Source organism: Cherax quadricarinatus, chromosome 81 (assembly GCF_038502225.1).
Source record: "Cherax quadricarinatus isolate ZL_2023a chromosome 81, ASM3850222v1, whole genome shotgun sequence".
Classification (NCBI taxonomy): domain Eukaryota; kingdom Metazoa; phylum Arthropoda; class Malacostraca; order Decapoda; family Parastacidae; genus Cherax; species Cherax quadricarinatus.
The window spans coordinates 11,871,957-11,894,905 of record NC_091372.1 but is presented as its reverse complement, the minus strand read 5'-3'; the positions used below and the strand labels follow the sequence as shown (position 1 = coordinate 11,894,905).

Sequence of the window (22,949 nt, the reverse complement as noted above, 5' to 3'; positions counted from 1 at the left end):
CAATAAGGTTTTACCAGCCCTTAACAACCACAACAACAACAACAACAACAACAGGAGGCAGGACTCAATAAGGTTTTACCAGCCCTTAACAACCACAACCACAACAACAACAACAACAGGAGGCAGGACTCAATAAGGTTTTACCAGCCCTTAACAACCACAACAACAACAACAACAACAACAGGAGGCAGGACTCAATAAGGTTTTACCAGCCCTTAACAACCACAACAACAACAACAACAACAACAGGAGGCAGGACTCAATAAGGTTTTACCAGCCCTTAACAACCACAACAACAACAACAACAACAACAGGAGGCAGGACTCAATAAGGTTTTACCAGCCCTTAACAACCACAACAACAACAACAACAACAGGAGGCAGGACTCAATAAGGTTTTACCAGCCCTTAACAACCACAACAACAACAACAACAACAACAACAGGAGGCAGGACTCAATAAGGTTTTACCAGCCCTTAACAACCACAACAACAACAACAACAACAACAGGAGGCAGGACTCAATAAGGTTTTACCAGCCCTTAACAACCACAACAACAACAACAACAACAACAGGAGGCAGGCCTCAATAAGGTTTTACCAGCCCTTAACAACCACAACAACAACAACAACAGCTCAAGGATCCTCGGTTTTTCATTTTTAATTTTCATTAATGTCCAGATTTGGACAGTAATATTTCCCTGGACAATAATATTTCCCTGGACAATAATATTTCCCTGGACAATAATATTTCCCTGGACACATGGAAGCAAGACAAGATGTGTCGTGAGCTGTGACGTTCTCAAGTAAATTGAAAAACGAATATATATGTATATTAGTAGCCACCAGAGGTAATATTCCAAGATTTATAGCAGTTATTCAGTGCTGTATGGCCCTTGTGGGTTTAGCGCTAAGTTATGATTATAATTATTCAGTGTTGTATGAGCCTTGTGGGTTTAATGCTTAGTTTTGATTTTAATATAATTATTAGAAATTCCTGATATATGACTACCTTCTTACGGGTTTAGTGCTTCCCCATGACTATAATGATAATATATATTAATCCTTTTTTTAGATATTATATATTGAAAATTTTTGATGGGTGTCTTGATGCTGAAAACCTCTTGATCCGAGGAATTGGAGCTGTCCTCTGTTTCCTTGGGTCTTCCTGATTACCTTCCATTCCAAACTTTTATTTTTCTGATAGATGAGTAGCACAGATTCCAGCGAGGACCGTGCCATAGCTGATGTTGCTCCATCGGGGAATAGAGCAGCCATGGAGATGGATCATCTACTCCAACGATCACTTGCAACCTACCGTTATGAGAACGCTCTGGTTAAGACAGAGTTATCTGCTACCCTGGAGAGGCACGCTCGAGAAGTAGAGGAGCTAAGACTGAGATATGAAGCTCAGGTAATCTTGGGGTACAATCTATAATTTTCTTCCATTATGCATTCATCTTTCAAGAGGTGTGCATTGATAGTAGTAAAGGACTCTTGATTCAAGTAATTGGACCTACCTTCCTCTTCCTTGGTATCTGTGTTAAGAGTTTATGTTCATAGCCTTTATTGTTAATTTTATCTTTGTATTGTATATATTTTTTATTGTTTTGAGCATTGAGTGGCCTAAAAGATCAAAGTGCCCTGAAAATATCACATTATTATTATTATTATTAGTATTAGTATTATTACATGCTATCATTCGACTATACGTACTTTGCTGTGATATTATTGCAAGACTTTAAGTACTTTAAGTACAGAGGAACAGGTCGCTCCTGTCTGTCTCAACTATTGGATCACTACGACAAGGTCCTAGATGCACTAGAAGACAAAAAGAATGCAGATGTAATCTATACAGACTTTGCAAAAGCCTTCGACAAGTGTGACCATGGCGTAATAGCGCACAAAATGCGTGCTGAAGGAATAACAGGAAAAGTCGGTCGATGGATCTATAATTTCCTCACAAACAGAACACAGAGAGTAGTCGTCAACAGAGTAAAGTCCGAGGCAGCTACGGTGAAAAGCTCTGTTCCACAAGGCACAGTACTCGCTCCCATCTTGTTCCTTATCCTCATATCCGACATAGACAAGGATGTCAGCCACAGCACCGTGTCTTCCTTTGCAGATGACACCCGAATCTGCATGACAGTGTCTTCCATTGCAGACACTGCAAGGCTCCAGGCAGACATCAACCAAATCTTTCAGTGGGCTGCAGAAAACAATATGAAGTTCAACGATGAGAAATTTCAATTACTCAGATATGGTAAACACGAGGAAATTAAATCTTCATCAGAGTACAAAACAAATTCTGGCCACAAAATAGAGCGAAACACCAACGCCAAAGACCTGGGAGTGATCATGTCGGAGGATCTCACCTTCAAGGACCATAACATTGTATCAATCGCATCTGCTAGAAAAATGACAGGATGGATAATGAGAACCTTCAAAACTAGGGAGGCCAAGCCCATGATGACACTCTTCAGGTCACTTGTTCTATCTAGGCTGGAATATTGCTGCACACTAACAGCACCTTTCAAGGCAGGTGAAATTGCTGACCTAGAAAATGTACAGAGAACCTTCACGGCGCGCATAACGGAGATAAAACACCCCAATTACTGGGAGTGCTTGAGGTTCCTAAACCTGTATTCCCTGGATAGCAGGCGGGAGAGATGATTATATACACCTGGAAAATCCTAGAGGGACTAGTACCGAACTTGCACACGAAAATCACTCACTACGAAAGCAAAAGACTTGGCAGACGATGCACCATCCCCCCAATGAAAAGCAGGGGTGTCACTAGCACGTTAAGAGACCATACAATAAGTGTCAGGGGCCCGAGACTGTTCAACTGCCTCCCAGCATACATAAGGGGGATTACCAACAGACCCCTGGCAGTCTTCAAGCTGGCACTGGACAAGCACCTAAAGTCGGTTCCTGACCAGCCGGGCTGTGGCTCGTACGTTGGTTTGCGTGCAGCCAGCAGTAACAGCCTGGTTGATCAGGCTCTGATCCACCAGGAGGCCTGGTCACAGACCGGGCCGCAGGGGCGTTGACCCCTGGAACTCTCTCCAGGTAAACTCCAGGTAAACTCAGTTCCAGAAGGTAGAAAAAAGATAGACTTCTCCTATGATAATATTAAATTTATTGTATGTTATTTTATAGATGAAGGAAGCGGAGAAGCAGCGGGTGGCAGCAGAGAGCAAGCTGTCAGAGGTGCAAGATACACATGCAGAGAAACAAAGGAAGTTGCAGCAGATCAATCTTCAGTTACAGCAAAAAATTAAAGTAATGTTAGCATCGTAATACAGTAAATGGTGTGGAGAAATTTGTTGTCCTTGATATAGGGCAACTTCTGATGTACTGTATATAAACCATGGATGTAAGAGAGTAATACAGGAGAGAGGGTGACTGATAATGATAGTTGCGATGGATAGAGAAAAGATTGCTGCAACAATACTGGTCACTTCTATAACCAATGAACGTTGTCCATTGTTTCCAAATTGACATAACAGAATTTATTCTGTAGTTTCGAAGGCTTTTATGTAGAGGTTCATTATATCGAGCTTACTGTTCATAGCTAAGCCACAAATTGAAAAATAAACTTTAGTTAACATTCTAGTCTTTTCTGAATAATTATCAAGTCACTTAAAGTTTCCTCTTTAAGTTTTATGTTAGTTGTGAATTGTTCCAGCCATGTTATTGTGACTTTTATTTCTTTTTGGTATTTTGTACTTGTATTCCATCATAAAAGCTACAGGTAGCTTGTAGCTAAGTGGTAAAACATTTGGCACACAAACAAAAGCATCCATATTTGAGTTCCAGGTGTGGCAGGATGTATAAAATCTTCTAAGACCTACTGCCTGTGTTCATCTAACAGTAAACAGGGACATTGAAGTTATTCGGCTATTGTTGGTGGCTTCCTAGGAGAGGATTCTAATAGAAGTAAGGTATATTACTTATTGTGATAATGAACAGGTGATGGAGGAGGAGCTAGAGGCTGACATGAGAGCCCGTGAGAAAGTGATAAAGGAGAAGACTCAAGCTGAGGAAGAGTTACAACGTCAAATACTCTCTCACCAAACTGCTTTTCAGGCCATCAAGGTACTTCTTCTTTAGTAATGATATATATTAAAATAATGTACAGTTCACAACACAATCTTTAGTTATTGAGATTTGTCAGTAAGTCACCGCTATTTTTTTCTTAAAATTTTTTGTCTTAAAAACTAGATCTATGAATACATAATTGAAGTGTAATGAACACTTGTCATTGCTCAATAATGACCCAAATGGAGACAGAAACTCAGAAGATTAATTGATCTGTATATTTTGACCCCTGTCTGAGATTCTCATCTGCTGAAGAGGATCCCAGAAGAGGGTCGAAATATACAGATAAATTAATCTCCTGAGTTTCTGTCTCCTAGATTTATACTCAAAAATATACAGAATGTTTATATCTTTGTGTGAAATAGAGTCTAGCTTCAAGATGTCTGTAGACATGAGTTTAGAAATATAATGATGTACACATTTGATATTACTATACAGGTATTCACTGGAAATGGCTATAGCTATATGGGTCATACATTGATAAACATTAGGAAGGGTCAGGTATATGCAGAAGACAACAAAGTGATGCAATAAATGAGTTTCAACCAAAAATCATAGAGAGTGATTGTTACAGGTGGTGCTGTCTTAGATTAGAGCAGTCAGAGTGCAGACATCACTGTTAAAAACGAGATCAGAAATGAACTCTAGAAGCCCTATAACCCATTATTTGATCTAACGTGTAGAGGAAACAAGAGAGCAAATAATTTTTTAATAAAATGTAATGCAAAGTATAAGTGCCATAATGAAGGTGAGAGAAAACACTACCTTCAACTAGCTGAGGGTCTTGTGATCCAAAAAGTGGAACTGTCCTCCCCTTCCTTGGATTAAACCTGATTTCCTGCCACTCTCTAAGTGCTGTATAACCCTTACAGATTTAGCACCTTTCCATGCACATAACGATAAATATAATATGTACTACTTATAATGTTTCTTAAAATATGGATTTTACATTGTCATAAGATCATGTAGAGTATTTACAATCTTTCCTTGTAACTTTTGCAACTCATCTCTGGTAGCAGCCTGCTGGTAGTAAACTTCTGGATACTTCTGAACTTTTCTCTCTTTGTCTAGGTGAGGCTTTGCACTAGTGCTGCATACTGAAGGGTTTGAGGCTTCTGTTGTACGTGATTACTACTCTTGAGTCCTTTTCTTCACTTGGCATTGGAGGTGGTGCATTCTCTCCTGATTACCTTCCTCCACACCCAGTTTTGTTACTCTGCATCTGATTGAGATTAAGCTCCAGTAGCCACTTCTTTGACCATTGTCTCAAAAATGTAATTTAATTAATACATTTGTTGTTTCCCACTAAGGCAAAGTGACCCTCAAAAAGAAACATTCACCATCACTTAGTTCTTCAGTCTTTCTGAAGGTTCACAAGGATTACAATTAAAAGAATCCATTAAACTGTTACATTTGCATTCATCCTTCACAATGCAAGAACTGCATTTTACTTCCTGTCTCCAAAATTTTATTCTGGCTGAAGTTTTTGTTTTTTTATTAACACATCAGCCTTTTCCTACTAAGGCAGGATGACCCAAAAAAGAAGAAACACTTTCATCATTATTCACTCCATCACTGTCTTACCAGAGGTGTACCTACGCTACTGTTATAAAACTGCAATTGAACACTGCTCCTTCAGGGCACAGGCACTGTACTTCTCACCTCCAGGACTGTAACATCCTCACCCATCCTTCAGGGCACAGGCACTGTACTTCCCACCTCCAGGACTGTAACATTCTCACCCATCCTTCAGGGCACAGGCACTGTACTTCCCACCTCCAGGACTGTAACATTCTCACCCATCCTTCAGGGCACAGGCACTGTACTTCCCACCTCCAGGACTGTAACATTCTCACCCATCCTTCAAGGCACAGGCACTGTACTTCCCACCTCCAGGACTGTAACATCCTCACCCATCCTTCAAGGCACAGGCACTGTACTTCCCACCTCCAGGACTCAAGTCTGGCCTGCTGGTTTCAATGAATCCCTTCATAATGTTTTTTCTATAAAAACCTTCCTCTGAAAATTTGTATTTTAGATTTGGTAAACAGATCTACACTTAAATTTTGATTTAATTAAATTTTGAAAGTGATGTCATTTATAATATTAAGTTATTTATTTTAATTAGCCATATTTTAAATGGTTTTAGGATGTATTGTTATAGTATATTTTATTTTAAGGGAGATAAAAATCAGCTAAAGGAAACCATGGACAACTTACGTGGAGAGTTAGACAAAGAGAGAACTACAGTGCGAGAATTGACTACAACCCTTAACTCTGAGAGACATCAGCAGCAGCTTATTAAGGTATATAAGCTTTACAATCCCCATGGGAAGTGGAGAAGAATCCTCCCTCGATAAGTCATGTATGTCGTAAGAGGCAACTTTAGTAAAGGGAGCAAGGAGTTAGTAACTCCTTCTCCTGTATAAATTACTATATTTAAAAAGAAAAGCTTTAGTTTTTCTTCTTACGTTTTTCTTCTTTTGTTTTTATTTTTACAAGCAACCATAGGTGTATTGCATACAGCAGAACATCAGTAATCTAGAATTTAATTTAGAATGGTTGTTTGTGAGTAGAACCTGCCTAGCATGGTATAGAATGAGACATTTGTGCAACATATGGGAATCTTTATTAAGGAAACGTTTCACCAGCGAGTGGCTTCTTCAATCCATTACAGAGAAGAATGGTGGAAGATGAGGAGTAGGTTGAGGTAATCAGTCCTCAGCATGTAATAAACTGAAGAATTCACTGGCTGGCAAAATGTTTCCACAATAAGTGTTCTAAAATGTTGCACAAGTTGCACAAGTGCCACAACATTTACATCATAGCATAGTATGGTACAGTAGGTCCCTCACAACATTTACATCATAGCATAGTATGGTACAGCAGGTCTCTCACAACATTTACATCATAGCATGGTATGGTACAGCAGATCCCTCACAACATTTACATCATAGCATGGTATGGTACAGCAGGTCCCTCACAACATTTACATCATAGCATGGTATGGTACAGCAGGTCCCTCACAACATTTACATCATAGCATGGTATGGTACAGCAGGTCCCTCACAACATTTACATCATAGCATAGTATGGTACAGCAGGTCCCTCACAACATTTACATCATAGCATGGTATGGTACAGCAGGTCTCTCACAACATTTACATCATAGCATGGTATGGTACAGCAGGTCTCTCACAACATTTACATCATAGCATGGTATGGTACAGCAGATCCCTCACAACATTTACATCATAGCATAGTATGGTACAGTAGGTCTCTCACAACATTTACATCATAGCATAGTATGGTACAGCAGGTCCCTCACAACATTTACATCATAGCATGGTATGGTACAGCAGGTCTCTCACAACATTTACATCATAGCATAGTATGGTACAGCAGATCCCTCACAACATTTACATCATAGCATGGTATGGTACAGCAGATCCCTCACAACATTTACATCATAGCATAGTATGGTACAGCAGGTCTCTCACAACATTTACATCATAGCATAGTATGGTACAGCAGATCCCTCACAACATTTACATCATAGCATGGTATGGTACAGCAGGTCCCTCACAACATTTACATCATAGCATGGTATGGTACAGCAGGTCTCTCACAACATTTACATCATAGCATGGTATGGTACAGCAGGTCTCTCACAACATTTACATCATAGCATAGTATGGTACAGTAGGTCTCTCACAACATTTACATCATAGCATAGTATGGTACAGCAGGTCCCTCACAACATTTACATCATAGCATGGTATGGTACAGTAGGTCTCTCACAACATTTACATCATAGCATAGTATGGTACAGCAGGTCTCTCACAACATTTACATCATAGCATAGTATGGTACAGCAGGTCCCTCACAACATTTACATCATAGCATGGTATGGTACAGTAGGTCTCTCACAACATTTACATCATAGCATGGTATGGTACAGTAGGTCTCTCACAACATTTACATCATAGCATGGTATGGTACAGCAGGTCTCTCACAACATTTACATCATAGCATAGTATGGTACAGCAGGTCTCTCACAACATTTACATCATAGCATAGTATGGTACAGCAGGTCCCTCACAACATTTACATCATAGCATGGTATGGTACAGTAGGTCTCTCACAACATTTACATCATAGCATGGTATGGTACAGCAGGTCTCTCACAACATTTACATCATAGCATGGTATGGTACATCAGGTCCCTCACAACATTTATGTTCCTGAAAATGTTGGTAAGTATCCTGATTGTAAATGGAGAACATTGTAAGTCAACATATTCTTATGTTAATTGTTGGTACATGGTTTGGTCCTAAGTATTCCAGACTTATTGATTGTCTACTGTACCTAATTCATTAATATTTTCTACATAGTTCTTGATGACAAGAGATCCCTATGAAAATCATGATAATAAATATGAAGAAATACCAATGAAAATATAAAATAAAAAATAATACCAATGAAAATATAAACAGAACAGAAACACATGAATCCTTTCATGCATTTACACACATCTTTAGCAGTGCTAAGAGTTCTTTCTAGTTCCTCTGAAGATGTGAGAGTGTATATGTGTGTGTGTTATGTTTAAACACACAAAAATACTCGGATGTTCTTTTCTGTTAATTTTTCATTAGTACTTTTTCATAATTTTTTATATATTGTGCAGAATTTTTTTTTTCAACATACTGGCGTACTGCCACCAAGGCAGCGTCACCTGAAAAAGAAGAAAACTATAAAATGTATCTTCTTTTTACATTTAGTAATAGACATTATTTATAAATTTCTTATTTTGAGAGAACTGAGTTACTTTGTCTCATCTATTTAGAGTCGTTTATCTGAAGTAGAGCAGCAGTGTCGAGTGCAGTTAACAGCAGCTCAGAGTGAAGCCTCACAGCTTCGTCAGGTTAAAGACCGGGAGGCAGCAGCAGCTTCTCAACGCATCACTGGTAATTATGAAACTGATGGATTTCTCTAAGTTTATTCAGGGCTTGTTAAGTATCTCTAGCAAGTAAGTTTATTTAGGTACAGGTATGCATAAGTACAGTTATCATACATAGTGTAAATTACCCTCCAGGATAGCCCAAAAAAGTCAAAGTGACTTATTTCTATATGAGTCCTTTGCAGGTGATACCAGTAATCCCAGGGAAAGCTCTATAAAAATTTGTGATAGGATTTCATTTGTGATCATCACAAAACTTCAGTAAATTTTGTTGGGAAATCTTTTTGACTCTGTGAGCCAGTGAGTAAGTACCTCACACTGGTAACCTCAGGTCTACCAGACTGCACATTTAAATTTACTGCATTAACTTGTTGGCATTTGTTCATTACAAAGTTTTATCATTCTTCAGATATGTATTGTTATCTTGCCTGCATTACTAAAATACTGTACTACATTATGATGATACTTTTTATGAGACAAGTTGTTCTTCAGATTTGAGTGGAAAATTTTTTTTTGCCAAAAAAAATACATTTTGAGTAATTAGTATTTCTATCATTCAGAACTGATGAATCTTGTTGAAGAAGAGAGAGCAGCAGTTGCCAGGATCAAGGAGCGATCTGTAGCCAAAGAATTGGAACTGGAGAAACGTATTTCTGAGGAGAGGCAGTCACAGCTCTCCAGCTCACACCAGTTAACACAACAAAACTCTCAACTGCACGACCAGTTAAAGGTACTCGGTAACATTAACACTGAAAATTGTTTGTACAGATGCATGATTTTTATTTGTAAGAAAGACACGTATGAAATAAAGGGAACATTTCGTTATTATTTCATTGGAGTGACAAAGCAACTGAATGGTGAAATGTTACTTTAATAAGAAATTGCCACTTACCACATATGTTTTTTTACATACTTGTTGGTGTTAATCACCATTTGTATCCTCATGTTTATGTGGTATAGTATTTAGTACAGTGGACCCCCGGTTTACGATCACCTCCCAATGCGACCAATTATGTAAGTGTATTTATGTAGGTGCGTTTGTACGTGTATGTTTGGGGGTCTGAAATGGACTAATCTAATTCACAATATTCCTTATGGGAACAAATTCGTTCAGTACTGGCACCTGAACATACTTCTGGAATGAAATAATATCGTAAACCGGGGGTCCACTGTATTAATATATTTTTTTTGACACACTGACCATCTCCCACAAAAGCAGGGTGATGCGAAAAAGAAACACTTTCATCATTATTCACATTATGACTGTTTTGCCAGAGGCAAGCAGATACATCAGTTTAGATACCTCCAGTACTTGAGTCTGGCTAACTGGTTTCTCTGAATCCCTTCACAAAATGTTACTCTGCTCACACTCTGACAGCTCGTCAAATCCCATAAACCATTTGTCTCCACTCCTGTCTAATGCACTCACACATACCTGCATTAATATATTGGGTAGAAATAGAAATGTGAAAAGTATGGCATGAATTTGTGACCCTCACCAGAGGACTTACCTTCCTTGCATTAAGCCTAATTATTTCTATTCCCTAGGGTATGTATGACCACTACTAGTGTAGCACTTTCTTCATTAACCCTTTCAGGGTCCAAGGCCCAAATCTGGAGTCACGCACCAGTGTCCAAGAATTTTTAAAAAAAAAAATTGTTATTTTTTCTTATGAAATCGTAGAGAATCTTCTTGTGAAGGTAATAAAACAAAAAGTACGAAATTTGGTGGAAAATTGACGAAATTATGCTCTCGCGAATTTTGATGTGTCAGCGATGTTTACGAATCGGCGATTTTGCCGACTTTGACTCCCATTTTAGGCCAATTACATTATTACAATCAACCAAATTCTTAGCTATTTCACTAGTATTACTTCTATTCTATCGATTGAGCACAAGAAATTGCCAAGTCAACTGTTTCAACTACAAAATAAAGTGATCGGAAATTGTTAATTTGGCCAATTTAACACAAAGTTCAAAATATTCCAATTTCAAAATAGGGTCCAGAATAAACAATGTAGGCATTCCTGGCACTAAACTAACATTTCCTCTGTTCATTAGTTATGTTTTGAGGCTTTACAAATAAATTCCATTTTGATTTTTTATTCACATAATGAATTTTTATTCACACCAAAAAATAGAAGATTTACTGTTATGCAATACTGTAATAATTGTATAAATATCATCACCATATTTGTGAATGTATATTAGACCCACCAGCTGACGTGTATTAGACGTGTGAGGTCGTTTGTTTACTCTTGAATATCGGCAAAAATTTAACATTTCCGCTACTTTGAGCTCAGTTTCAAGCCATTTCCAGTGCTAAAACCAATGAAAATCATCTCTATTTCAGTAATATGTCTTCCATTCTATCAAATGAGACCAAGAAATCGCAAATACAACTATAAAAAACATACGAAAAAACACTGCAAAGTTGCTGTTTTAATCGAAAAATCATGATTTCAGTTTTTTTCTCAAATTATACACAGTGTGCTGCAGGATCTGTTTTATGTGGTGCACACATACCACATCGATGTATTCTCTCATATCTAGGCCCAAATGTACCACTCACAGTTTATCAGAGTGAGCTGAGCTCATGGCGTAGATCTACGGTTTGGACACTCACCGTAAAGCCGTAGATCTATGGGACGGACCCTGAAAGGGTTAATCACATGTACTACCTAGCTTCTTCCTTAATACGTATATCTCTAATTATATTTTTTTTTATTAAATTGCTAAATACATCCAATATTTTAAAACTATTCTTCTTCTTACATATTTGTAATCATAATTTTGTTTTAAGGTTGCCTGAAATGCTCTAAATGATAATGGTAAGAGACTTTCTATAAAGTAGTAACAGATGTCACTTACTCCAATTGCATAATATACTGTACTCCACTTCATAAAAAAACAGTTTCTTTCTGTTTGTTTGACTATAATTTTTTTTTTCAACACACCGGCTGTATCCCACCAAGGCAAGGTGACCTAAAAAACAATGAAAGTTTTTCTTTTCAAATTTAGTAATTCATACAGGAGGAGTGATAATAAATACCTAGCATTTCCCAGGCAGTGTATGACCTTTATGGCTTCACTGCTTCCCTGCAAATATATTATGTAATATTAGTCATATCTTGTGATTTAGGTAAGATAAGATAAGATAAGATAAGATTTCGTTCGGATTTTTAACCCCGGAGGGCTAGCCACCCAGGATAACCCAAGAAAGTCAGTGCGTCATCGAGGACTGTCTAACTTATTTCCATTGGGGTCCTTAATCTTGTCCCCCAGGATGCGACCCACACCAGTCGACTAACACCCAGGTACCTATTTGCTGCTAGGTGAACAGGACAACAGGTGTAAGGAAACGTGTCGGAATGTTTCCACCCGCCGGGAATCGAACCCGGGCCCTCCGTGTGTGAAGCGGGAGCTTTAGCCACCAGGCCACCATGACTCTTATGGGTTTGGCTCTTTCCTTTGAATATGATACAAAAGCAGTAATAATAACAATACTATTTATAATAACAATAATAACGAACAAAAAGGCACAATACCGTGATTGGAACAATACACAAAGAACCCGCACATAAGAGAAAGATATGCAGGTTGTGTATTGTGTAATAATAATAATCTTCTTTCTTCTTTCAACAAACTGGCCGTATCCCACCGAGGCAGGGTGACCCAAAAAGAAAAACAAAAGTTTCTCTTTTTAACTTTAGTAATGTATACAGGAGAAGGGGTTACTACCCCCTTGCTCCCAGCATTTTAGTCACCTGTGCTGCAAGGGTGAATATACATAAATCTTATTAACTTCATGAGCAAATTTTATATACAGGCATACCTCACTTTTAGACACTTCACTTTAGAATGCTTCGCTAATATGGCATTTTTCAATTACCTTTCTTCTTCTTTCAACACACCAGCCGTAACCCACTGAGACGGGATGGCCCAAAAGGAAAAACAAAAGTTTCACCTTGTACATTTAGTAATATATACAGGAGAAGGAGTTACTAGCCCCTCACTGCCGGCATTTTAGTCACCTCTTACGACACGCATGGCTTACAGAAGAATAATTCTATTCCACTTCCCCATGGAGAATTAAAAATAATAATATTAATATTTGTAGGTGCTGGAGGCCAAAATCAAGAGTGCAGAAGAAAAGAGAGAGACTATAGAATCCAAGTTTGAATCTGAAGTCAACCAAGTGACTAAAAAGTTGTATAGTGTTGAGCAAGAGAAAGCAATCCTTGAGGCCAGAGTTGTTCTGCTGGAGGACACTGAAGGGTCACTGCGACGCCAGAAGGAAGAGTGTTCCACCTTACGTCAGCAACTTCATCAGCACCAAGCAGAAGCACAAGAACTGAACACTCTCAACTTGGACTCTCACCGGCACATTCAGAAGCTTAAGGACCAGTAAGGAATATAATGTTGTAAGGACCTGCCTCGCATGGGCCAGTAGGCCTTCTGCAGTGTTCCTCCATTCTTATGTTCTTAAGTTTTAAGATAAAATCTAAGATAGTATATATTATACTTTCATTATACTATTTAATATTGCTATTGGACACTGAAATGTAATACTAGTACAAGCAGGCTTCACTAATACAATGAGTTAGATTGCAGACCATAAAGTGAATCACAGCTTTTTTCTTTCCACTTACCAGCGCATATAAAAGCCTAAAAAGAATGTTTGCTCTATCATTTATTAAGTGTGAAGTAGTGCTATAAAACAGTGCAAAAGTAAAAATAATAAATAAAAATGAAAACCATATTAAGAGTACGGCAAGCACCAAAAATAATGAACATGGAGAGAGGTTGGAGAGAGGGGGTAAAGGAGGTTTTGTGGGCAAGGGGCTTGGACTTCCAGCAAGCGTGCATGAGCGTGTTAGATAGGAGTGAATGGAGACGAATGGTACTTGGGACCTGACGATCTGTTGGAGTGTGAGCAGGGTAATATTTAGTGAAGGGATTCAGGGAAACCGGTTATTTTCATATAGTTGGACTTGAGTCCTGGAAATGGGAAGTACAATGCCTGCACTTTAAAGGAGGGGTTTGGGATATTGGCAGTTTGGAGGGATATGTTGTGTATCTTTATATGTGTATGCTTCTAAACTGTTGTATTCTGAGCACCTCTGCAAAAACAGTGATAATGTGTGAGTGTGGTGAAAGTGTTGAATGATGATGAAAGTATTTTCTTTTTGGGGATTTTCTTTCTTTTTTGGGTCACCCTGCCTCGGTGGGAGACGGCCGACTTGTTGAAAAAAAAAAAAAAAAGAATATAATTGAAAAGTTCTAGGTAGTAGGTTGGTAGACGGCAACTGCCCAGGGAGGTACTGCCGTCCTGTGGTAGTAGGTTGGTAAACAGCAACTGCCCAGGGAGGTACTACCATCCTGTGGTAGTAGGTTGGTAGACAGTAACTGCCCAGGGAGGTACGACCGTCCTGCCAAGTGAGTGTAAAACGAAAGCCTGTAATTGTTTTACATGATGGTAGGATTGCTGGTGTCTTTTTTCTGTCTCATAAACATGCAAGGTTTCAGGTACGTCTTGCTACTTCTACTTACACTTAGGTCACACTACACATACATGTACAAACATATATACATTGTTTTTGTTTATTTCCTCTTACCTCCATGGGGAAGTGGAACAGAATTCTTCCTCCGTAAGCCATGCGTGTCGTAAGAGGCAACTAAAATGCCGGGAGCAAGGGTCTAGTAACCCCTTCTTCTGTACATATTACTAAATGTAAAAGGAGAAACTTTTGTTTTTCCTTATGGGCCACCCCGTCTCAGTGGGTTACAGCTGGTGTGTTGAAAGAAGAAGAAAGGTAATTGAAAAATGCCATATTAGCGAAGCATTCTACAGTGAAGTGTCTAAAAGTGAGGTATGCCTGTATATAAAATTTGCTCATGAAGTTAATAAGATTTATGTATATTCACCCTTACAGCACAGTAGAAATTTTAGTTAGCTTCCTTGATTCTGGTGAAGGGCTCTTGATTTGATCACATCTTATTAGAATTAAAAGGAGCTTAAGAAACATTTTTTATATAACGGCCATCTTCCACCAAGGCAGGGTAACCTGAAGAAAAAAAACACGTTCATTGCTATTCAAACTTCCTATCTTTTTAATCCCTTCCCTGACACCTTGAGGTAGGTCTTAATATGATGTTAGCTGTCAGTATCCCTCTACAAAATTAGAATAATATGCAGTATAGTGTACTGTGGAAGAAATCACAATATGTGTATAAGCACATGGGTTTTATTTCCTATTTGCACTGTGGTATTTTTTTCATACTGTACTGTATAGGTACTGCATGTAGTTCTTAGCATAGTCAAGAAAATACCTTTTATACTGCCGATTTGAGGGTTGTACATTTGTTGGCATTGTGTAGGCTATTTTTTGGTATAATTTTGTCATAAGAGTAAATAAAAATGGGTTAACTTCATTGTTCTTCTATAGACATGAACTCTCCTGACAGGCTTAGTGAGGCCAAAAATCAGCTTGATGTCATGAAGGAAGAGTCAAGAAAGGAACGAGAGGCTGGAGATCGTCTCGTGGCAGATCTGCGAGTTTCTCACCAAGAGGAACTTGAAGAGTTACGAGCCAGGATCTCCACCTTAGAGAGGCTGCTGGCTGAGAAAAACACAAAGTACTTAGAGGAATGTAATCAGCTTAAACAGGTATATTTTTAATTATAAAAAACCATATGAGCAAATATAGGACATATTTACTAGAAAACATTTCAGTTCTGGAACCTTGAATACATCTATTATATTTGATAGTCTTGACTTGATAATGGTCTAAAATGGACAGAACATTGTTTAAAGTTTCCACTCTAAAGTGTGGACTATTTGTAAATTGTTCAGGCATTTTTGTTTGGTAAGGAACTTCAGTGTAGATCTGCAGTGATGTACAGTTTTATTTGTATCTTCATAAAAGTCATGCATCCACATGTCATCCAATGATTGTTCCTATGTAGATTACTGCAACTACAAATTCTGAGCTCTTTTCCCAATTTTATTGTCTTCCTCTGTTATTATTATTATTTTTTAATACCCCGGCTGTCTCCCACCGAGGCAGGGCGACCCAAAAAAAGAAGAAAACACTTTCATCATCACTCTCTCCATCACTGTCTTGCTAATGGCATGCTAATACTACACTTCAAAACTGTATTATTATTATTATTATTATTATTATTATTATTCTTTCTTTCAACACACCGGCTGTATCCCACCGAGGCAGGGTGGCCCAAAAGGAAAAACGAAAGTTTCTCCTTTTGCATTTAGTAATATATACAGAAGAAGAGGTTACTAGCCCCTTGCTCCTGGCATTTTAGTCGCCTCTTACAACACGCATGGCTTACGGAGGAAGAATTCTGTTCCACTTCCCCATGGAGGATTATTATTATTATTATTATTATTATTATTATTATTATTATTACTGTATCATAATCACAAACCATCAACAAACCTATAGGGGACCTTACTTTATCTTTCCAACTTTGATTACCTCCTGTTCATCAAGCATTTCATGACCCTTGGTGGTTTAGCACTAACTTATGAAATACAACCAACAACAACAATAATAATCATTATCATCATCAAACAATTCAGAAAGATCATCAGAAGTGGGTTTTTATTCTTTCATGACTTTCTTATTCTTTCATTGTTTGTTTTATTACATGACTTGCTTAATATTTACTTGCTCACTTGTTCTTTTGCACCTACCTAAACTTGAAATCGTACAGATATTGCATTTATCAGTGTCTAAAATATGATCGCTTTACTCGCACAGAAAGTTCGTACTTATGGAAGATTGATCAAAAAGTTGAGATTTAAGCTGGAAGTTGGATTAGTGCAAGTTGAAGAACTGGAGGCTCAGCGCGCTGCACTGCAACACAATGTTCCACCTCATGTATACAGACATCTGCAGAACCAATTGCAAGACATAACTAGGAAGCACAACGAATTTGCTGCATTTATTCGTGGTCTAGGTGAATTTCAGTCCACGTTACCAGAGGTAGGGAATTAATATAATATAATGATAATGAACTAATGTTAATTCTACCTCCCCCACTACTGCTGCTACTACTACTACTACTACTATCATTGCTACTACTGTTACTACTATTACCACTTTCTCAGTACAGGTGGGGCCCCTCTCATACAGCGGGTTAGGTTCCGGGTCCCACTTATATATCAGGTTAGGTTCTGGGTTACTTCTGTAAAGTGAAAATTGCTGTAAAGTGAATTATAGCCTTCTGTCACTTTTGAATGCATATACAAGCCTGATAACATGTTTATCTTTTCATATATTAAGTGAGCAATAGATTTAGGGCTAAAAAATGTAGCACACATTACTTACCTTAAAATATTTTCATCCTTAGCTTATAGTGAATGGTGAATATATTTATCATAGGAAGTTTGAAAAAATAAAGAATGGGTATAATTGACAACTGCATTAGTGAAATGCCATGAAGTGAGTGCTGTAAAGTGGGGCCTGTCTGTATACAAAATACCCACACTTATTACTGTACATACTACATAGATAGGCCATTTAACACAAATATTATTCGAGTGTTACAAATATTCTTTGAGAGTGGCAACAAAATGCATTAACACAGTGTGAGAAATAAATATCACTGATATTGCAGGTGTTTGACTTAACCTGAGTAGAAACCAAATATACATAAAAGGCCCCAAAAAATGGGGCACTGCCTGCCAGATGATAATTCTAAAAGCTCCCTGTGTACCAGTAGCTTCAAAATTATTGTTAAAGAAAGCACTTTATTAAGATTGTACATAGTATTCAAACACATCAAAAACAACTTCTTTTACAGATTCTTATCAGCATTCATATTCATCCAGTTTTTATTGCCACTATATTTCTTTACCTAATAATTGTCTGCATTACTAGCTCTTCATACTACCATTGCTGTCTTAATTACATAGAAATTTGTTAATTAACATGACATTTACATTTAATAATCTTATCTTCAGACAACTGGATTATGTTAAATAACATTCATATATGTACAGTATTTAGCTTTTACAGCTTCAAAGATTTACTTCACTTGAGTAATAACTCCAGCCAGTAATTGTACACCTGTGTAATTACCTCCAGATAGTTTAAGTGTCAAGTACTGTCAGGTTCTATTTTTACTCTGCCCAAAATACAGAAAGAAAAGTATATACAGTATATTATTTACCCAGAGGGTTAGTAACCCAAGATAATGCAAGAAAGCCAAGCAGTATTTCCATTGGGCACCTTTGATTCTTATCCCCGGGATGTGACCCACAGCAGTCACATAACACCCAGGTACCTGCTTACTGCGGGGTGAGCAGGGATAATAGGTTTCAGGAAACGTGCCCAATGTCTCTACATATGCTGGGATTGAGTCCAAATCCTTCATTTGTGATCAGAATGTGCTGCCACTTGAATCATATCCCATTGTGGTCTGCATAACTATGTAGGAGCTTTTCAAAATGTGTAAAATCAGTTTCAGTTAATTTTGCAAACATTACATATATTTTGAAGAAAATTATTTTTAGTTAATGTATTTTGGAAAGAAAGCTAAAATTTCATAAAATGAAAAGCTCTACTAAATCAATATTAATAAGAAACAAAGTGAATATGTTTATCTGGGAATGTGGAACTGGGATGTTTTTCTGTGTTCTGTAATAATGTTGGTAGAATTTCCAAATATGTTAAGTAAAGGGCACATGTGCAGCAGTAAAATGTCTCGTTAGTTGCACATGTGCTTGACTTTAGTTTAGTAATAAAAAAAAGTACTGAATATAACTGGGTATAAAGCAGGGACAGCCCCAGAAGTTCTATATAAGAGGGGCTTAGGGGTGAAATTTGGTTGGGAGAAGTGGCAATGGGACTTACTTTGAAGCAGTATTATTATTTTTATTTTTATGTGGGAGCTTTGGGGGACTGATTGAATTTTGGGGGCTTCAGCCCCCAGCTGTAAAAATGCATAATTCAGAATAAGTTTCTATTTTAGGCAACTTTTCCTCAGATTTTTTTAAGGTTTCTATCCTAACAAAACATGGTGTAACATAAAGGCTCCCACTGTTTTACTTGTTCTTCTTCCCACTTTCATCTTCCTGCCCCAGTTACCATATTTGACATCATTAATACAGTAAATTATTTTTATATTTTTTTAAGATGGCAGAACTGGCAACGTGTGTAGGAGCAGTGGAACAGAAGTTGAGTGAACTTGAAGGAGACCAATTACACTGCTTATCTGAACTTGACTCTCTATAACAAGGCTGCTATGACTTTTAATGAGGGTTGTTACCCAGTGAACAGCTCCTATGAGAATCCCCTCAAGAAAATTTTGGAAGTGATAAATAGCAGGACTTGAATCCTGGAGGGTGGGAAGTACAATACCTGCACTCCAAGGAGAAAGTTTGGGATATTTGCTGTTTAGAGGGACATCTAAATTGTCATATCTGCACACCTCTGGCAAGACAGTGATAGTGTGAAAGATGGTAAAAGTGTTTCTTTTTCTGGTCACCCTGTCTCAGTGGGAGATGACCAGCATGTTAAAAAAAAATAGATTACTAACATGAAATGAGATTTTTAATCTCTTCACTTATTTTGTTTATTCTAGTCATTCATGTCATCTTTCATAATTGTTATTTGCTTATTCAGCACTCACCTATCAATTTTAAAAATTATTATCTAATTTGAAGTCCAGTATAGTATATGTATAAGTTATTTGGTATATGTGTAAGTTATTTCCAGCACTGACTGTCTCTGACAAATTAAGCCCATAATAGAGATGATTTATCAGGACATTTACAAAATATATTGATCACAGCTGACAACTTAGCAGCACATTAAAACCAGAATATGTGCAAAAAAGTTCAAATTCATCCTTTACTTATTACAGAGAGAGGAGAGATGCAATTTATATTAGATGAAGATTAAAGTACAAATTTTACTGGGTATATGGTGGTCAATCAGTGAAAAAAAGAAAGGTAAATTATATAGAATGCCTTGTACCCCTCACTAAATTTATATAGAATGCCTTGTACCCCTCACTAAATTTATATAGAATGCCTTGTACCCCTCACTAAATTTATATAGAATGCCTTGTACCCCTCACTAAATTTATATAGAATGCCTTGTACCCCTCACTAAATTTATATAGAATGCCTTGTACCCCTCACTAAATTTTTATATTTTACAATCTATGTCTGATAGAAGAATTCAGCAATAAGATTATTTGTATTGAATATTGGTAAATTGTATGGATGTGTGAAAATGGTTAAGTTTATAAAATAATTAAGAAATATAAAAACTTTGCAGCTATGTAACACTTGATATAGGTATAATACATATTTGATAAAAAATGCTATTTTTAATAAATTTTATATTAATGTATGTACTGTACTATGAAATATTTGAGATAATGTATGTAAGGTACATGTTAAAACTTTTTTGAGTCCCTTAAGGGCCATAATGGAAGATAATGGAGAGTACAGTGAGTCCTTTGAAGGGCATAATGGAAGATAATGGAGAGAGTACAGTGAGTCCCTTAAGGGCCATAATGGTAGGTAATGGAGAGTACAGTGAGTCCTTTGAAGGGCATAATGGAAGATAATGGAGAGAGTACAGTGAGTCCCTTAAGGGCCATAATGGTAGGTAATGGAGAGTACAGTGAGTCCTTTGAAGGGCATAATGGAAGATAATGGAGAGAGTACAGTGAGTCCCTTAAGGGCCATAATGGTAGGTAATGGAGAGTACAGTGAGTCCTTTGAAGGGCATAATGGAAGATAATGGAGAGAGTACAGTGAGTCCCTTAAGGGCCATAATGGTAGGTAATGGAGAGTACAGTGAGTCCTTTGAAGGGCATAATGGAAGATAATGGAGAGAGTACAGTGAGTCCCTTAAGGGCCATAATGGTAGGTAATGGAGAGTACAGTGAGTCCTTTGAAGGGCATAATGGAAGATAATGGAGAGAGTACAGTGAGTCCCTTAAGGGCCATAATGGTAGGTAATGGAGAGTACAGTGAGTCCTTTGAAGGGCATAATGGAAGATAATGGAGAGAGTACAGTGAGTCCCTTAAGGGCCATAATGGTAGGTAATGGAGAGTACAGTGAGTCCTTTGAAGGGCATAATGGAAGATAATGGAGAGAGTACAGTGAGTCCCTTAAGGGCCATAATGGTAGGTAATGGAGAGTACAGTGAGTCCTTTGAAGGGCATAATGGAAGATAATGGAGAGAGTACAGTGAGTCCCTTAAGGGCCATAATGGTAGGTAATGGAGAGTACAGTGAGTCCTTTGAAGGGCATAATGGAAGATAATGGAGAGAGTACAGTGAGTCCCTTAAGGGCCATAATGGTAGGTAATGGAGAGTACAGTGAGTCCTTTGAAGGGCATAATGGAAGATAATGCAGAGAGTACAGTGAGTCCCTTGAGGGGCATAATGGAAGATAATGGAGAGAGTACAGTGAGTCCTTTGAAGGGCATAATGGAAGATAATGGAGAGAGTACAGTGAGTCCTTTGAAGGGCATAATGGAAGATAATGGAGAGAGTACAGTGAGTCCTTTGAAGGGCATAATGGAAGATAATCGAGAGAGTACAGTGAGTCCTTTGAAGGGCATAATGGAAGATAATGGAGAGAGTACAGTGAGTCCTTTGAAGGGCATAATGGAAGATAATGGAGAGAGTACAGTGAGTCCCTTGAGGGGCATAATGGAAGATAATGGAGAGAGTACAAGCTGCTCTTTACCCTCGTCATGTAATGTTCTGCATCAATAAAATTACTTCTATTTTACCTGCCTTTTCTTGACAAGTTGTTTTCTTCCCTACTGTTGGATTCCCTTTCCAGGGAGGAGCCTTGATGCTGGCGAGAGACTTGATCTAAGGAATCTGGCCTGCATCTATGTTTACCTGGAGAGGGTTTCGGGGGTCAACACCCCCGTGGCCTGGTCTGAGAACAGGCCTCATGGTGGATCAGGGTCTGATCAACCAGGCTGTTACTGCTGGCTGCAAGCAAGTTTATTTAGGCAGGGGTACACATAAGTATAATTATAATTCAAAAATAGTGTAAATTACCCAGGATAACCCAGAAAAGTCAGACTAAGTGACTTATTTCTATTGGGGTCCTTGATTGTCTCCCGTTCTCCAGGCATTGTATGACCTCTTAAGTGTTAACAGCTTCATGACTATACCCCTCAAGGAAGGTTCCTTGATGCTGGTGAGGGGCTCTTGATCTAGGGAATTAGATCTGTGCTCCAGTTCCCTGAATTAAGCCTGAATACTAGCTGGTAGTAATAAGTTAACGCAAGTTATATACACTGATGGATCTAAACAGGAGTCTTCTGGCAGGGCTGCATCTGCTCTTGTTGCACCTCCATAGTTAAAAACGATAATAAATTTGTTGAGTTAGGCATAAGAATTAACAACTGGGCGTCTACACTGCAAACTGAATTGTTGCAATTCTAATGGCGCTAAAGCTGACTTATGACACTGATCTTGACTCTATCATTATTACTGATTCTATGTCATCATTGAAGGCTCTTGACTCATATAATGACTCCAACAACATGCTCATTGGGGAAGCCAGGTACAGATACTAAAAAATTAGGGACAAAGGAATTAATGTACAATTGCTATGGATCCCATCACACATTGTATTACTCCTTCATGATAAAGTTGATATGTTAGCCAAGAAGAGTACCCAGAAGGAGAATGTAGAATATAACTTTGGTATAACTGTGTCTAGCATTAGGAATAATATTAGGAGAGAAGTAAATAATGAAAATGATTGTTATAGGAATGCAGTTAGAAGCCTGAGTAGATCTATAACCCACTATGATAACATGAACGTAGATAAGTATGTTTATGGAGCAACTTGCAATGTGAACAGACTGACT

At 37.9% G+C, this 22,949-nt stretch overlaps 1 protein-coding gene across 1 annotated transcript; it reads left to right on the top strand.

Annotated features, from left to right (window-relative positions):
* Window positions 1-565: 565 nt before the first annotated feature.
* On the top strand, window positions 566-21,848 carry LOC128699741 (centrosomal protein of 83 kDa-like). The gene is made up of 11 exons (XM_070102421.1): window positions 566-849; window positions 1,206-1,412; window positions 3,161-3,283; window positions 3,974-4,099; window positions 6,283-6,408; window positions 8,949-9,069; window positions 9,623-9,792; window positions 13,183-13,469; window positions 15,531-15,732; window positions 16,847-17,071; window positions 19,226-21,848. Exons 2-11 carry the CDS (start codon window positions 1,206-1,208, stop codon window positions 19,322-19,324), a joined length of 1,686 nt encoding a protein of 561 aa, XP_069958522.1. The 5' UTR covers window positions 566-849; the 3' UTR covers window positions 19,325-21,848.
* Window positions 21,849-22,949: the final 1,101 nt, after the last annotated feature.

Bases quoted from the DNA above. Each gene is read 5' to 3' on its own strand.
- LOC128699741 (XM_070102421.1), top strand. From the start codon at position 1,206: ATGAGTAGCACAGATTCCAGCGAGGACCGTGCCATAGCTGATGTTGCT. The intron at 1,413-3,160 runs GTAATCTTGGGG...GTTATTTTATAG, and splicing joins GACTGAGATATGAAGCTCAG to ATGAAGGAAGCGGAGAAGCA. The intron at 4,100-6,282 runs GTACTTCTTCTT...TTTTATTTTAAG, and splicing joins CTGCTTTTCAGGCCATCAAG to GGAGATAAAAATCAGCTAAA.